The 18,914-nt window shown below is 30.0% G+C and overlaps 2 protein-coding genes across 3 annotated transcripts; both read left to right on the forward strand.

The window, feature by feature from the left end:
* The first annotated feature begins 5,387 nt into the window (after positions 1–5,387).
* On the forward strand, positions 5,388–9,776 carry LOC108461670 (leucine-rich repeat receptor protein kinase EMS1-like). 2 transcript variants are annotated; one of them, XM_053019176.1, is made up of 2 exons: positions 5,388–6,308; positions 6,399–9,776. In XM_053019176.1, exons 1-2 carry the CDS (start codon positions 5,771–5,773, stop codon positions 9,611–9,613), a joined length of 3,753 nt encoding a protein of 1,250 aa, XP_052875136.1. In that variant the 5' UTR covers positions 5,388–5,770; the 3' UTR covers positions 9,614–9,776. The 2 variants fall into 2 exon arrangements, with proteins under 2 accessions (XP_052875136.1, XP_017617063.1); XM_017761574.2 differs by having other exon boundaries at positions 5,433–9,776.
* A 6,925-nt stretch (positions 9,777–16,701) lies between these two features.
* Positions 16,702–18,516, forward strand: LOC108463106 (tetrahydroberberine oxidase-like). Its single transcript, XM_017763054.2, has one exon. The coding sequence runs from the start codon at positions 16,745–16,747 to the stop codon at positions 18,368–18,370; it is 1,626 nt and encodes a 541-aa protein (XP_017618543.1). The 5' UTR covers positions 16,702–16,744; the 3' UTR covers positions 18,371–18,516.
* The last annotated feature ends 398 nt before the right edge of the window (positions 18,517–18,914 follow it).

Here is an 18,914-nt window from a genome sequence, read left to right on the forward strand (position 1 = left end):
ATTGAATTATAGTGGATTGCTTTTTGGGAAAGGCTTCACAAATATTAGAAGAGGTTTTGAACTACGTAATTAATTTGTGTGTTGATTGTTTTACTTTTCCAATTTCAATTATATTTTTAGTTGCAATTCACAGTACATCTAGCCAATATCAATAATAACAATATAATTTTTTTTAAAATATACGACTAAGAGATTAAAAGATTAATTTCTTATTTTTAAAACAAATTTGATAAAAACATTTTAGTCAATTTAATCTTCTTTTATATGTATATATATGTTAAAAATGTTTTCTATTTATTCGTATGATATTTAGCTTTTAGAATGTATCATATCAGTTTTGTTCCTAATTTAATTGATTTAATTGGTTAATTTAATTTTTTAACACCAAAGGAGGAAATAAATTTTTTCCTTTATTTAATTATAGCAAATATTTGGGTCTATCATATTATATATTGAGATTAGGGTTTAGACTAAAATGTATTAGCACTATGATATAGCATATGATTAAATGATCAGCTACACATTATATATAGAAATAATGTAAGAGGAAAAGCAAGTAGTATCATTAGTTATGAGAAGATTAACATGAAGTTATCATTTATACATTTTATGTGGCCTGAAATTGTATCATAAGCTAGTATAGAGTAGATATGGAGAATTAGGAACCCATCAACCAAAGGAAAAGAGATGATTAAATAATCTATGAATTTCATCAAGCAACAACTCATGCCTTTCACTCGTTATGAAAAAAAGTAACTCTAAATATAATTAATATTTAAATAATTCTAGAAAAACCATCAATAATAAGATTTTATTAGACCTATAATATTATACTAAATAAAACCTGGATTCCATCCAATTGAATATGAAAAATCCCAAGTAAAGTTGTGCATTTCTTTTACCGCGTATGAAAGGAGTAATAAGATCTTGGATACATTCCAAAAACTAGAGATCAAATAAAAAGCTCACATTCTTCTATTTATGGAAATTTTACTTTATTATTATTATTATTATTTTGTAAAGAAGTAATAATGAATAAATAAATAATATTCCATAAAATAAAACCTGAATGCGTGCACGCAATGCGAACCCAATGAGTGTAGTTAATTAATATTTTGTTTGTTTTCCTAAGAAAAGGTTTAGCTGATCAGCTGACGCCACAATTTCATTCTCCACTGGATGGATTGCTCTGCAGTTTTTCTAGTAATTCGTGTTTTACTCCTACTACATTTAATTATTTTAAATACCAAAATTTCCGGTTTGAGTCAGTATTTTTTTATTTAGTTGTTGTTGTTGTTTTTTAATATATATCAATGTTTATTATTTTAATTTTATTTTTGGAATTATTTTATTATTAATCTTTAAAATTTAGTCAAATGGTTTGTTTTAGATAGAAAATTTGATTAAACAGTTAAAATTTTGATGGCATTGAAATGGTAGCTTATGTGATATTTTAAGTATATTTCATTGTTAATATAGATAATTTTTTTAAAGTTTTTACAAACTTTTTTAATTTTGTTGACTTTTAATATTTTTAGAAATTTTATGAATTATGCATGGATTGTCACAAGTATTAACACATCAATGCCGTTAAAATTGAAATTTTAACAGTTCAATCAATTTTTATCTAGAAACAAGCAATTTAACTAAATTTTAAAGGTTGAGAACTAAAATGACCCCCAAAAAGAGAACAAGGCTCAAAATGACAAAATAAGTGAATGTCAAGAGCTAGACTTATTATTATGTTTTTTTCTTAAATAAACATATTTTAAAATTATTTAGAGGTTAAGCACATAGTAGTTAAGCTCTTTATTAGCATTTTAAAAATTAAGATTCAAATTTTATTATTGTTATTTCTTCCTTTCATTTGTATTATGCACCAAAAGGTTAAATTAAAAGTTAATGATTTTTAATAGATGAAACTCTAATTTTGTCATATATTAACTTAAAAGAATAATTGTTAAGCTCTTTATTGTTAAATTAATTAGAGGTTAAAGCACATAAAAAAATTAGTAGTTAAGCTCTTTATAGCTTTTTAAAATTAAATTAAAATTTATCATTTCTAATACATGCACCGATCAAACTATAGTTTGATGATTTATTAATTTATGCTTTGAAAAACAAAAATTAGTAAACTAGGTCATGATACACCAATAATATTGGTGAAAATATTTATGTAGCGAATTTAGAAAATTGACATAAAAACTAAGTTTGATTTTGATTGTCCAAATTTTGAAATTTTTATTATATGTATTTATGTTTTTTAAATTTTATCAAAATATAAAAAATATATAAATGCTATTTGTCTTATAAAAGAATGAAATATTACTAATTGGAGTTGAGATTTGATTGTTGAATCACATCATTTCAATTAGTGTGGGATAATAAAAATGAGGGTATATCTGCCAATAATTTCAGAACTTTATAGCTTTCATTATTTATCATGATTATTTGTGTTTAGGACTCTAAACGCCACTTACTTGGGTTTAACTAAAGGCTCAATTAAATAGAATACAGTTAGAATCCACTAAGTTATTTATTTTCTAAATTAATTTCACGTTTTGTTGTTCAATTTCAAACATTTATCATTGTCTGTATTGTCTAAAGCCAGAATTTAGAATCCATCATACTATAATTGCAATAGTATTAATCTTGCCATCCAATTTATATTTTTTTTTAGTGAAAACGCATTTTACAATACAAGTATAGAAGAATTGATTGATTTTTTAATTACCATTTTTAAAATTAAATGACATTGAAATTTTAATAAGATTTAAGTAAATATGTCAATTTTAAAAATTTTGATAAAATAATGATTTTAATATTATTTGATTAAATATAACGATGCAAGTCTAGTGCATATTGAGAATTAGAGGCCAATTTGCCAACAATTATTAGGCAATGTGCCGGACAAGTTTAGCAATGGTCGAATATATATATATATATATATATATATATATGGTTAGAAAATAATTCCAAGCAGCTTGATGAATCTTCTAACGAGGTGAAAAGGCAACAATATGCTTAAGCATTTATACTGAGGTTGATCGGAGGTCATTTAATGCCAAATAAATCTCAAATTAAGGTACATTTGAGATGACTCTTCCAACTAGATGACCTAAAAGAAGTCGAGTGGCTCAGTTGGGGTTAAACTATCTTGGTAATATTGTCCAAAAGTAAGCTTGAGGAGACTCGATTATTATTAGATCAAAAACCATGAGAGCTTTTGCATTTTTCATTTAAATAATAATAACGTAAGCATTGGAAATTTATTATTAGTTACCTAAAGAATGGATGTCATGCTCTAATCAATAATGCAAAAAAGAATCTTGATTGAATTTAAGATGAACTCTAATATATGGCACGTCAAAGTGTCATTGATAGTTCTTATCATAGTTGATATGCATAAAGTTAATCGAGTGATATGCCAATTTAAATTTATATAATATATTTTAAACTTGCTTTCGATGTATAGTATATTGTGAAGTGGATTTTTTTCTCCCTCATTCTACTAGTTCCCTAATGATTGAAAGTGGTTATGGACTGAATTTTGTGCTTAACTTCATTACATTGTCCTTTTGGTGATGATGGCCAAGTTGTCGGAAATGCAAAGGATATATTTGCAAATTTGTATGAATGGTTGATGATAGAAGGTAGATATTTTTTGAGGGAAATTCACAATTTGTTGAGTCTAGATGATTGATTGAGGTGCCTGAATACATGGTGTTATTCCCAACTAATTTGTTTGTAAGTCTTAAAGTGATAGGTGAACTTTTAAGTTTTTGACTCATATAATGACATGTCATAATAAATACTAATCCAATTTAAATTTTTATATCTTGCAAAGTGAAGAGTGATATGTAATCAATGGCTTCTACATTGTAGCTTTATTGCTATTAGAAGAGTGCTTGTAGAGAGCCACATCGATAGTCAATTTCCCTTTTTTTTTTTTTTTTATAGAAAAAGCTTTTGAATTAATAATCAATCCTCAAATTTAGTTTTTAAATTATTTAATGAAAATTAATTTTCATATTTATATTATATTTGTTTCATTAAAATTATATTCAGAAAATGGGTTTAAAGAAATTATCAACATTTTATATTAGAAAATTCACATTTTCAGAAAATCATATTATTTTTGAAAATTTATATTTCAGAAGCAGTTTTCTACCATTGTTTTGTTTTTGAGCATGGCTAGCCTCTGGTGGGTGGCTTTTGAGTTCCTTGCTTCATTGGGTAGTTTTTAATGAACAAAAGATGGTGGGTATATAAATTAAGAAATAATTAAATCAGAAATCCAACATTGTTAAAACATTAAATGGTGACAAATTCTTCCCATTTTACTTTTATCTATTTGCAAAATTCCAACTTGAAATTTTACTTTATAAAAAATATTAACCTCCTTACTATATTTAAGCCTAAATCTGGGTCTTTGACTGAATAACCGAAAAGAAAATGATGAAGAGATTCATAATCATAAGGGACCACTCTTTGCCAACCATTTTGATAATCAAGTCTGATGTATTCCATAAGTATATACAGACTCAGGAAGCATCTAACTTTTGAAATATATCAAAGCTTAAGTTTAAGCTATATTTTATTGGGATTTATAAAAAAATTATTTAACATTTTGTAACTTTATTTATTAGATTAAATATATATTCTCTCTCCATCTTTCTATTGAACTTACATTTGTTAATTAGAAAATATTTAATGCATAAAATGAGTTAAGAAAACCTTATTAATTGATACCAAATCTACTTTATATTTTGTTTGGCAATTGAATGTGAGAAATGCATGGCATGCATTTCAATCTTCACTTCTTGAGTTTACTCCAGCTGTTTTGGTTTAGGTAAAAAGCTATTTTCTTCTTTATTATCCTCTTCTCACTCTATTTTTATATGTGAAGCTCACCATAATTCACGTTTACAGTACCTTTATTCCTAACCTAAACCTCATTTAAGATTTATTATGGTTTTCATGCATTCCAATTAATAATAATAATAATGGTTTAGAATTATTATCTTATTATATGTATTCATAATCGATTCCAAAGGAAAAAAAACTTTTAGTGCGTGCATGCCCTAAAGAATAAAAATAATTACCCCTAAAGAAGTAGTAAAACAGATAAGCTTCTTACACAATAGTAATTTTGAGGCCAAGTTCCGAATTTAACATAACTTGCAAATTAAAACTAGTATTTTGTTGTTTCCTTTCTAGTTAATAATAATGTCCCTACCCTAAGACCTAACCCCAATAAAAATGAAAATGAAAATTACTAACACCTAATAACATAAAATGCCACTTATTCAACAAAAAAAAAAAAACAAGACACACAAACGCCATTAATAGACCCAACTGTCTTGAGACAGGATAGTAACAATAATTAAACACTTCAAAGATTTTGGTTACAAAGTTAAACAAAAAATGTAGTATTCTTTTATAATCGTATAAAATTTAAATAAATATTTTATGTATTTGCTATTATATATTCATGATATATAGAAAAGAAAAATCATTAGGGAATTGGTGTTGCAAAATCTCAACTCACGTGACCAACGTTGGCCATGGTCTCTGACACACGACTTCTTTGGCAAAAACCCTTCTCAGTCACTCACTCACTCACTCAACAATGGCGCTTCATCTCAAGCTTCTTTCTCTGTTTTATTGAAGCCCCCTCTTTTTCTCTCATGACCTTCCATTATTCAACTTCATTTTAGTGTTTGTCCATCTTACTCTGTACGTAAAATAGCTTTTTGTTGCTTGGGCCATGGAGTCTAAGCTTTCGTTTCAGTTCCTCTGTTTTCTACATCTGTTGTTGGTATTTATATGGGGGGGCATTAGAGCGCAAGAAGAGCCAAACCCAGAAAGGGAAGCCCTCATTTCCTTCAGAACAAGACTTCAAAATCCTCATCTCCTTTCTTCATGGAACCAACAACTCTATCACTGCCAATGGGATGGTGTGATGTGCCAACTCGGTCGAGTCACCGTTCTTGCTCTTACATCTCGCTCCTTGAAAGGTCCTCTCTCTTCCTCTCTTTCCTCACTCTCCAGCCTCACCCTTCTGGACTTGTCCTCCAACTTTTTGTTTGGCCAAATACCGGTTGAGTTGGCTGAGTTGACTATGCTCCGCATCCTCAAACTCGGGTCCAACTTTTTCACGGGAAAAATCCCTCCGGAACTGGGCAGCCTGAAAGCCCTTCGTACGCTAGAACTTTCCTCCAATGGACTCAGTGGCACAGTGCCGGCTCAGCTGGGGCAGTTGACTCACTTAGAGTTCTTGGACCTGGCAAACAATTTCCTTTCAGGTTCTCTCCCCTCAACTCTCTTCAAAAACCTTCAGTCTTTAACCTCCCTAGACATTTCTAACAATTCATTCTCTGGTAACATCCCGCCAGATGTTGGTGAACTTAAAAACCTGACCGCTCTTTACATTGGCATTAATCAATTCAGTGGGCAGTTGCCACCTCAAATTGGTAACCTTTCACTGCTCGAGAACTTCTTTTCACCCTCTTGTTCGATAACTGGGCCCTTACCTGAAGAACTATTCAGTCTACAGCTGCTTACCAAGCTTGACCTTTCATATAACCCATTGAAATGTTCCATTCCAAAGTCTACAGGAAAGTTAAAGAATTTGAGTATATTGAACCTTGTTTACACTGAGCTCAATGGTTCAATACCAGCAGAGCTTGGGAACTGCCAGAACTTGATGATGTTGATGCTGTCTTTCAATTCCTTATCCGGCTCTTTGCCTGAGGAGCTTTCCAACTTGCCTATGTTGACTTTTTCCGCTGAAAAGAATCAGCTCTCTGGGCCATTGCCGCCTTGGCTTGGGAAATGGATCAAAATGGAGTCCTTGCTGCTTTCAAGCAACCGCTTTTCAGGTAACATCCCACCTGAGTTAGGGGGTTGTTCCACGCTGAAGCACCTTAGTTTGAGCAATAACATCTTGTCGGGTCAGATACCAAGAGAGCTATGTAATGCGGAATCACTTTTGGAGATTGATCTTGACGGTAATAACCTTTCGGGGACCATTGAAAATGTTTTTGTCAAGTGTAGAAATCTCAACCAGTTGGTTTTGGTTAACAATCACATCAATGGTTCAGTGCCCGAGTATCTTGCTGAGCTTCCGTTGATGGTTATTGACCTTGACTCCAACAATTTCACTGGCAGGATACCTGTGAGTTTGTGGAGTTCAGAAACTTTGATGGAGTTTTCTGCTGGAAATAATATGCTAGAAGGTACGTTGCCAGTTGAAATTGGTAATGCTGTTACATTGCAGACCCTTGTTCTTAATCGTAATCTTTTGAGGGGCAGAATACCGAAGGAGATTGGCAATCTCACAGCTCTCTCTGTGCTTAACTTGAACTCGAATTTCCTAGAAGGATATATACCAGTTGAAATTGGAGACTGCAAAGGACTTACAACGTTGGATCTTGGAAACAACAATTTGAGTGGACCAATCCCGGTGGAACTTGCTGATCTGGGACTGCTGCAGTGCCTGGTTCTCTCGCACAATAATCTATCAGGTTCAATCCCTCGGAAGCCATCATTGTATTTCCATCAGGCTAATATGCCCGATTTAAGCTTTGTTCAGCATCATGGAGTATTCGATTTGTCCAACAATAGACTGACTGGTCCAATACCTGAAGAATTGGGGAACTGTGTTGTGGTGGTGGATCTTCTGCTTAGCAACAACATGCTTACCGGCAACATTCCAGGATCACTTTCTAGATTGACAAATCTTACAACTTTGGATTTGTCTGGGAATGTGCTAACAGGTTCAATTCCTGTAGAATTTGGTGACTCTCTCAACCTTCAGGGCTTGTATTTGGGGAATAACCGGCTTACTGGAACCATCCCTGGAAGCTTAGGCCGTGTTGGTAGTTTGGTAAAGTTAAACTTGACTGGCAATAAGTTATCTGGTGTTATTCCTGCAAGTTTTGGGAACTTGAAAGAGCTTACTCACTTGGATTTAAGCCGTAATGATCTTACTGGTGAGCTACCTTCTTCACTGTCCCAGATGCTTAACCTGGTGGGGCTTTATGTTCAGCAGAATAGGCTTTCTGGTGGGGTAGGTAATCTCTTCTCCAATGCCCTCTCTTGGAAGATTGAAGACATGAATTTGAGCAATAACATTTTCAATGGAAACTTGCCACAATCTTTGGGCAATTTGTCTTATGCGACTTACCTGGATCTTCATGGGAATAAGTTTACTGGTGAGATCCCTTCAGAAGTTGGTAACTTGATGCAACTTGAATATTTTGATGTATCTGGAAACAGATTATCTGGACAGATTCCAGAGAGAGTATGCGGGATGTTCAATCTATTCTACTTGAATCTGGCAGAAAACCGGTTGGAAGGTCCTGTACCCCGAACTGGTATTTGCCAAAACCTGTCCAGGACATTTCTCTCTGGGAACAGTGATCTCTGTGGCAGAATTATGGGTTTAGAATGCCAGATCAGAAGTTTTGACAGATCTTCTTTGTTAAGTGCTTGGGGCCTTGCTGCGGTCACAGCTGCAAGTGTCTTTATCATTTTTACTTCGGCCTTTGCTCTACGGAGATGGATTATGAGTAGTAGTCAGCAATGTGATCCAGAAGAAATTGAGGAAAGTAAACTAAAATCCTTTATAGATCAAGAGCTCTATTTCTTGAGTAGCAGCAGGTCGAAGGAGCCGCTGAGCATCAATATAGCGACATTCGAGCAGCCACTCCTGAAACTGACACTAGGCGACATCCTTGAGGGCACTAGTCATTTTTGTAAGACGAATGTGATAGGAGATGGAGGCTTTGGAACGGTTTACAAAGCTAAGTTGCCTAGTGGTAAGACAGTTGCGGTTAAGAAGCTAAGCCAGGCAAAAACGCAGGGCCATCGAGAATTCATAGCTGAAATGGAAACCTTGGGTAAGGTGAAACACCAAAATCTTGTCCCATTGCTTGGATACTGTTCTTTGGCCGAGGAGAAACTCCTTGTTTATGAATACATGATTAATGGAAGTTTGGATCTGTGGTTGAGAAACCGCACCGGAGCCCTTGATGTCCTTGACTGGTCCAAACGCTTCAAAATCGCAATAGGTGCTGCGCGGGGACTGGCTTTCCTTCACCATGGTTTCATTCCTCATATTATCCATAGAGATATCAAAGCCAGCAACATCTTACTCAGTGAAGACTTTGAACCAAAAGTTGCCGACTTCGGGCTGGCAAGACTTATAAGTGCTTGCGAAACTCATGTTACTACTGATATAGCAGGGACATTGGGTTACATCCCACCAGAATATGGACAGAGTGGTAGATGCACTACGAAGGGAGATGTTTACAGTTTTGGGGTAATTCTACTGGAATTGGTGACTGGAAAAGAGCCAACAGGCCCTGATTTTAAAGAGATTGAAGGAGGCAATTTGGTTGGTTGGGTTTCTAAGAAGATGAGAATGGGTGAAGCTGCTGACGTTTTAGATGCAATGGTTTTGAATGTGGACTCAAAGCAGATGATGCTCAAGGTGCTGAGTATTGCTGAAGTTTGCTTGTCTGAAAATCCTGCTAATAGACCAACTATGCTTCATGTGCTGAAGCTCCTTAAAGGGATCAAGGAGGATTACCTGTCTTTCTACTAGCAAGTATTATAGGTTTCTTCATTAATAATATTGCAGTTTTTTTTACAGAGAAGTTAGATTTTTAGTTGCTAATCTAATTATATTTTATTAAGTTTGTTTTCTTTTTCTTTTTATGTAATGCAATCTTGGATTAAATGGTGAAATTTAGACTGTAGTTGTGCTACATATGATTTGGGGGGAGATACCCCCGAGCATGGCATGATTCAGCCATTTTCCATGGTACATAAACCTTACAAATCACTCTAATGCTAATACTTATTTCTACTTATATTTTATATATATATATATATATAACTCACTATGCTGAAAGCAAAGAAGCAATGGAAAATTGAAATTAAGAAATAAAATGAATAAAAAAAGGGCCAAGACAAAGAAGAATGTGTACATCATCAGTTTAGAAGATGGTGCCAAGGATGCAACTGGTAGTGTGGTACATTGGGAAGGTTTTTCAATGGCAGCAACATTTTGGAGAATCAGTTGTAAAGATTGGAGCTTTGGTAGGTAACTGGGTCCACTCAACTGCAGCTTCATTTTCCGTCTAAAATTGTATATATGTTGTCGATAGAGTGACCAACCTGGTCGGCCCTTCGCTTTGCTTTTATTTCTGCCAATAAAATCTACCGGTAGAGAATGTGCCTCCTAAAATGGACCACCACAATGAATAATTCAATGTATCGCTTGTATATTTCTAAAACAATTAATAATATAATTAAATTCATATTTAATTATTAATAATGTATAAATATGTAAAGCTAAAGCATTCTATCAATAGAACCTCCAACGTTAAATACATTAATAGGGTTGGTAAAATAAACTTTAAGTTGAAAAATTTTTCTATGCTAATTTGAGTTTGAAATAGATTTGAGCTCAAAAAATTCGAGTTGAGTGCTAAATAGATCGACTCAAGATAAATTTGACCCAAAGACTGTAAAATATAAAATTTATAATGAAACAACCATAATAAAAATTAATAATTAATATAATTTGTGATATTACTTAAAATAAAAATAAAATATAAATAAATGATAATTATTTTATTTTGTGAAAATGTATTAATAAGCCTTACATATTTATATTAAAACTTTATTAATAGAAAATTAATTAATAATCAATTTTTATGGTAAATTATAGAGTGAAATAAAATTTTAAAATATTAATTAAATATAAAATATGTTAATATCATAATTATATATGTCACAAGTGAATCAACCTCCTTAAAACCATTAACTTCTCCTTATTATCTCTTCCTTGTTGATTCATCGTATCAACAAACTAACTAAGTCATTTTAATTAATTAATTAATAATTTAAAATAAAACTAATTATTAAGTTAGATAATTATATAAATTTATTTTATTTAAAAAATAAATTATGCATATAATTATATTCAATACATAAAGGTTAAATAAGCCCCATACAACATAGGGTAGGTGGCTCATTGGTGTGGGAAACTAGTGTGTATGTACTGTCTGATGTAGAGTCCTAGAGGGACTGTGGGTTTTTCTATTTCAATAGTATTTGTCCTCTATTTTTGTTCTAATAAAAATCTTGTGATTTTTTCAATATACAAGCGAAAAATATATTAAAAAAACATATGAGGATACTTTACTGAATTTTAGTGAGAATTTATTTATCGTGAGTACTCATTTAAACTTGTGAAATTAACAAATTTTTAGTTTTCTTATAGAGGAATTACTCAAAAGTTTTAGTTTTCATTTTGTGTCTAGTTTTGGATAAGAACCCACTCTCTTAATATCGGAGGGTTTAAGATCAATATCAGAAAAGATAACCCTCGATTGTAAGTTAAAAAATTAGATATTAGATCCAAAAGTCATACAGGACACTCTAGCATTGAAACATAAATATTAAATTTGGTAAGATTTATTATTATAGATAACACAAGTAAAAGGTCAACGTTATGAAAAAAATTTAAAGTTTTGCTAGATCGGATAATAAGTTTTCCAACAACATCATTGTTAATGGATAAATAATCAAAATGCGGAAAACGTAATATGTCTTCACGGCTTACTCTTAATTTTATTACGAGAAATTGTAATAAGGTTGCGGACTGGTTATCAAGAAAAACTCGAAACAAAACTTGTTTGCTTGATTGGACTCAGTCTTCCCCCACAGAGCTGGAGTTCATGTTGGGTAAAAAGAAAGTCAAACATAACACCTAGTTATGACGAATTCAACAAACCATTTTGGTTTCCTTTAATGAAATTCAACCTTTCATTTTTAAAAAAAAGAAGAAAATTTGAACAGGTATATATATATTAAAAAAAGGTTGAACAATTCCATAGATGCTAGAGATCATAAAATAAGAAAAAGAAAGAAAACATACAAGATTATAGAATGTAAACGACTACTTTTTCCTTTTCTTTTCATGCATTAAACTTTCTTTTGGTTATTTATGGTTTAGACTTTTTATACTTAGTGTTATTTGTTATGTCAGCTTTGGTAATGAAAAGCACAACAAAGGTTATTAATATTGTATTAAAAGTTTACCTATTAAAGGTATTATATTTGACGGTCAACCAAGTAACTAATGTGGCAAAGGAGATTTACGTAGCCAATAATACAATTATTGAAGTAAGCTATCACAATCTATAGCATCCTATGCAAGTGCAACTTTAATCGAATGAGTAAGTTGGTGGAACTAGTAAAAGCCAACCGGCCTCGTAATAGCCTCCTTTGCCACGGTATCCGGCACCATGTTAGTTTCATGGATTATGTGCTTCACCTCACTTACGCCCGATGATGCTGGAATCTGCAGTTTGGGAAGCAACAGCTTTAATGGAAGCAGTTGTATCACTCTCCACTAATAGTTTTTTTTATTTCCCATCTCATGCCAACCTTACTACATGAATGTCGGATGTTATATACCAACTGGTGGTATCATAGTGGGATGTGCAGAGGAGTAAACCTTAAACCCTAAATTGAAAGAAATTTATATTATTATTTTAATTTTTTATGAAAATAATTAATCATTTTAAAAGTTAAAATTTTAAACATCAATAAAATAATCTCACATCATCTATTTTTAAAGATGAGAAAGTATTATTATATTCATTTATATTTAATATTTTTTAACTTAATTTAACATTACTTGAAATCATTAATTTTTAAATAAACAAATAAGTTTTCTTCTTTTATATTTTTAATCATTTTTATTTTTTTTCCAAAATTTGCTTTTTAGGTTTTTAAATTTGTTTTTCTTTATTTTCAATATTCTTCTTTTGATTTTATTTTTATACAATATTTAGAACTACCCATAATCTCTTCCAACCATTAAATAGGAGGATAAATGCGCTTTAACGCGCTTAAATTTATGTTCTTCTGCATTGACAATAATGTCAATACCAACCAAATTAAGACTTAATCGAATTATTATAATTGTTTTCTCTACCGTATAGTGTTAATGTATTTCCTTTTCTTTTTAATTTTAATTATTTTGAGTAATTTAATTAAAATTAAATTAAGTTAGAGAAGATATTACATATAAAGGAATGTACAATAATATTTTATCATTAAAAATAATGATGTAACAATACTTTCTTAATGCTTAGAAATTATAGTTTTAAGATAATTCTAATATAAGTTATTCTCATTTTATATGAATATTTATATATTTCTATGATTAAATTTAAACAAAATATATTTAAAATAATTTTATTTAAACTCGGGGTAGCTCGTAAACAAAAACATCTTATCCGAAGTGGGTAGTGTTTCTTTTAATAAAAAGTTGTGCATATTAAGTAATTTCCTTTTTTTAAAAAAATAAGGTAGTTATTTCCTATGAATTTTATAAAGAAATCATTAATAGCGCTAATTGTATCTAATATTAATGAAGAGGACTGGCGTAAGTTTGATCCATGTAGAGCTATTTCTTGAAGTAAACGCCACAAATCTTCTTAGTTCATACCAATCCAAAGTTCAAATAAAAATTGTTGTTGGCTGGGTTATGTAGTTTCCAATACATTCCATTTATATCAACATTATTTAATTTTAACATAAAATAAAATTACGCGCAAATCTTATTAGAATATTTATTATATACATACTCGTTATGATCAATTATTATGAATTCCTTTAATGAAGGTTCTCTTTGAAAAATATTTAATGATTGGACTATAATACGATTACCGCTTAATCGAATCGAGTCAAATTATTTAAGTTAAATTAAAAATTAAATATATCAAATGAAAGTCTTGTTACGGTATAATTAATTTTATGTTAGATGACATAAATTTAAAATCATATATATTTAAAACTTTTTCAAGTAAAATAATATACTTTAGTATGATAAACTTAAATAATTATTTAACTTATTGATTTGAGTTTGGACCTATGTGTTTTAATTGATTTCTATCAAGTTTAATTCTTTAATTAATCAATATAAAATCATTTTCATAAATGTATTTTAAGCTTAGATTTATTTAAAGAATAATTGGATTAACAAATCATTTATTGTTACTAAAAGTTTTGGATTTTGGTGTTTTATATGAGAATATTATATTTATTGATCACTAAAAGATTTAATGTTATAATTTATATTTATTTCTCACTCTTCACTTAACGTATCCTTTCATTTGAATAGGTTCTTGGATTTTTCTTTATTTTTTAATTGAATGGTATCAGTATAGATATGATATTTTATTTAAACGCGTGCATTTAGACATTTCCTTTTTTTCTAAGGGAAGTCTTTGTATATATTATTAATAAGAATTAAATATGTAATAAAAAATATTTATTGTATAAAAATTATTTTATTTCTTAAGTGTGAAATATTATTCATACGCATACAATAAAGATATATTTATACTCTACATGTATACATTACGTTCAAATGAAATTGTTCAAATAAAACCTTTTATTATTCTTTTAAAAGTTTGAACTTGAGTGAATTTTAAAATTAATAATCCTTAATCATCAAATCAATTACGAGAGTTTAATTTAAATTATTTATTAATGTCCTCGCATGAAACTTATATAATTTAACTATGATATATGTAATTAATTCTAATTTTGATGTGTTTGAGTTGAATTTTAAATGATATCTTTATTTGAATTGAATTGAATTATAATATATAATATTTATACGTCGTGCAATAGACTTAAATTGGTAATGATTTTTTAATTATTTTGTGATATCTTCGAGATACGTTTTTTGGCATTGTCGGATTTATAATCTAACCCTTTTAAATTTAATTAGTTTATGTTTTATTTGTTAATGCCCTTGCATGAAGCTTTAATTTATTGTATAATTTATTTGATTTGACTATATTTTGTATAATTAATTCTAATTTTGATTTTATTTGAGTTGAATTCTAACATATATGTCGTGCAATAGAATTAATTTTTTTAACTCATTCAATAGAATTTTTAAATTTTAATTACATTTCTTTAAAGTTAGATTGGTTAGGCGTTTGTTAATTTTTTTTAAATCAAATGTAAAACTTATTTAAATACACTACTAAAACAATAAAGTAATTAAAAACAAAATAAATTTAAATTTAAATCATTTAATTCATAAAAATATAAAAATTAATTCAAAATAATGAAACAATTAACTAAAATAATTATTTAAAAATTAAATTAAATCAATAATCTATTTAATAAATTAAAAACACTTTTTATTCATGATAGTTTTAAAACATATAAAAAATAAAAATTTGGATTGTGCTAATGGATTTAATAATCAATTTAAGAAAAAATTAAACATATATATTATTTTGTTTTAATTTCTTAATGATTTTATTTGTAAAATGTTAAATTTTAAAAAATATATTTAATATATACAACTATCCTATGTATCAAACAGATATGCAAAATAGTTTTTGTATAATATAAGTCATTAATTTTTAAATTTTATATAAATATATATTACGCCTAAACAAAAATTGTCAAATTTAATTTTAACTATGTGCCCTTTCTAAAAAAAAAAAAAAATCCTCCTAGAAAATGCTATACTTTAGAGCATATTTTATATTGTTCTCCAAATCCCTAATCCTCATACAACCCTAAACCGAAATCAAGATAACCCCCCCAAAAAAAAGCCATTGCACTTAGTTATGGTTTATTAATGTGTAAATTTTATTGGATTAATTTTTTTAAGGAATGGGTCGAAATATATTATGCTCAGAGATTTTGTGTTATTCTGTTTTCAATTTTTGTTATGAAAGCCATAATTGAATTTATGAGAAATTTCAAAAGAAAATTGAGTAGTTCAATTTACTTTTGGTTAAATTCGAGTTGGTTTTTAAAATTCTTAATGGTTTTATTTCATTTAATACACACACTGGCTATAAAATAAAAAGCAATATTTTTATTTAATTATAATATATATTTTTAAAATTTTATTTATTTAAAATATTTATAAAATTTTGCAAATATATGATATCTCTATTGAATTTTTATATTATTTATTTTATTTTATAATTATATTTAAATTTATAAAATTTTAATAAATTAAAATTTTTTGTCAAAAAATTTTTTTAACCTTACTTATAATAAATATATAGGTACATTATGGTATGTTTAATTATGTTGGTATAAAATTAATAAGAGTGCGACCTTCCATCTAACCAATTCACTTGTTGTCATTTAAAAGATTTCATCTCAAAACGATTTGGTGGAAGAAAATCAGCAACATGGTATAATTAAGCAATTTTAAGAAACAGGCAATTAATTAATTTTTAATAGATTTTATAGACTTGCACGGTATAGTATACAACTACAAACATTAATATATTAATATAATTTCTTTAAATATTACAACTTATTAATTTTATATAAATTTATATTAATCTTACTACAAATAGAAAAAGTCAAACTTAATTTTTTTTAATACAAACTTGATAATCTGCCTTTAAAAAAAGTCAAGCTTAATTTTTTTTATAAAAAGTCAAACTTAATTTTTTGATACAGAAGGTCAAACTTAGTTTTTGATTCTTTAATTTAAAGAAAATTCCTTGCACAACATTCTGTTAGCAAATTGCTATACTATAAGAGTTTTATTTTTTGACCGTAAGAGTGGACGAAATGATAGATATACTAATGAGTAGGTAATGCTCTATAAATAAGGTAACCAAGTGTAACACATTCCCATGCTCACAACCAGCTCAAGAACATGATGAAGTTCCCTCAGTTTTCTATGCTTCCATTTCTTATGGTGGTTGTGATGTTGTCCCTGAGTGGGACAACTTTATCTCATCCTCACTGGGATTTCCTTCATTGCCTTTCTCTTCGTTTAGCAAACTATTCTACCATTTCCAAGGTTATTTATGTGCAAAATAATCCCTCCTATTCATCTGTTTTGAATGCTTCTATTCACAATACTAGGTTCTCTACACCAGCTACTCCTAAACCCTTTGCCATTATTACACCACTTAAAACATCCCATGTCCGATCAACACTTTACTGCTCCAAGAAACATGGGTTCCAGCTTAGGATTCGAAGTGGTGGTCATGATGTTGAGGGTCTTTCTTATGTTTCTGAAGTTCCATTTGTCATCCTTGATCTGCTCAACTTTCGAGCAATTAAAGTTGACACAAAGAATGAAGTTGCCTGGGTTCAATCTGGTGCAACTCTAGGTGAATTGTATTACGCAATTGCTGCAAAGACTAATACTCTCGCCTTCCCTGCTGGTATGTGCCACACTGTGGGCGCTGGTGGGCATTTTAGTGGGGGAGGATATGGCACATTGTTCCGCAAATACGGTCTTGCGGCTGATAATATAATTGACGCTCGAATGATTGATGTTAATGGAAGGATTCTTGATCGAAAATCCATGGGAGAAGATGTCTTTTGGGCCATCCGAGGAGGCGGAGGAAATACCTTCGGGATTGTTCTTGCTTGGAAAATAAAGTTAGTCCCCGTTCCAGCTGTTGTAACTGTGTTTACTGTCAACAAGAACTTGGAACAAAATGCAACCAAAATCTTTCATCGATGGCAGTACATTGCTCACAAGCTTCCTGATGATTTATTTATGAATGTTTGGATAACGAAGGTGAATTCCAGTCAAGTAGGGACGAAAACAGTTCAAGCTACTTTCAGAGGGATGTTGCTTGGTGGGGTTGATGAGCTGATTACATTGATCCAAGACAAGTTTCCAGAGCTGGGACTTGCCGAAGAGAATTGCAACGAAATGAGTTGGATTGAATCCGTTCTCTACTTCGGCGGACTTCCATTACAATCTGTGGATATTTTGCTTGATAAAAATGCTCTTCCAACATTAAGTTTGAAAGCCAAATCAGACTACGTCAAGGAACCGATCCCCGAAAGTGGAATCGAGGGGCTCATGTCCATGTTTCTTGAGGAAGAAGCTGACAATGCTGTAGCGATGATACCGGCTTTCGGAGGGAAAATGGATGAAATCCCAGAAAATGAACTACCTTACCCACATAGAGCAGGCAACTTGTTCGAAGCCACGTACATCGTGCAATGGACAAAAGAACAAAATGCAGAATCTGGAAAATACATAAGCTGGAGTCGAAGACTTTACAGTTTTATGACCCCATATGTTTCAAAATCTCCAAGAGAAGCATATGTTAATTACAGGGATTTGGATCTTGGAATTAACAACATTAATGACTACACAAGTTACGAACAAGCCAGCATTTGGGGTTTTAAATATTTCAAGAATAACTTCAAAAGATTGGTGCAAGTAAAGACCAAAGTTGATCCAATGAATTTCTTCAGACATGAGCAAAGCATTCCTCCTCTTTTGTCTCCATGGAAAAAGAAAGGTAATTAGGATTGACGAGTTTAGAGTCTTTTGTTAATCATGAATAAAGATTGCGATAGAAAGTAGTATTATATTGAAAATAAAATATCTTTTTTATCACTGTATCTGTAATTTAATGCAAAATCCACTAATTAAATCATAATTTTGTTTTACAAGTTTTGTTTCATCATATAATATTTTGGCTTAAACAAATTAACATTTTCATATCATGATTTTGTTCGGTAAAGATTCAATTATATATAAATATACCTTGGATAACAAAAATATTTCACCAAATTAATATATATATTATATTTATTGAATTAATAATATATTAATATGTTACAAAGAAAAAAAATATAACAAATTTCATGTGTTAGTCTGATGGCTAGTATGTTCATCGTCTTAGGTGTGACTTGAGTTTGAGTTATGCTAATCGCGTTAGTATTAAGGCTTTTTCCTCCTCTTGTAATATATATATATAAAAAAAAACATAATTGGTTAAAATTTATAATGTTAGTGTATTAACCTATATTATATATATAGCCATACTTTTTGGCTGCAGCAAGTAATG

Source organism: Gossypium arboreum, chromosome 9 (assembly GCF_025698485.1).
Source record: "Gossypium arboreum isolate Shixiya-1 chromosome 9, ASM2569848v2, whole genome shotgun sequence".
Taxonomy (NCBI): Eukaryota; Viridiplantae; Streptophyta; class Magnoliopsida; order Malvales; family Malvaceae; genus Gossypium; species Gossypium arboreum.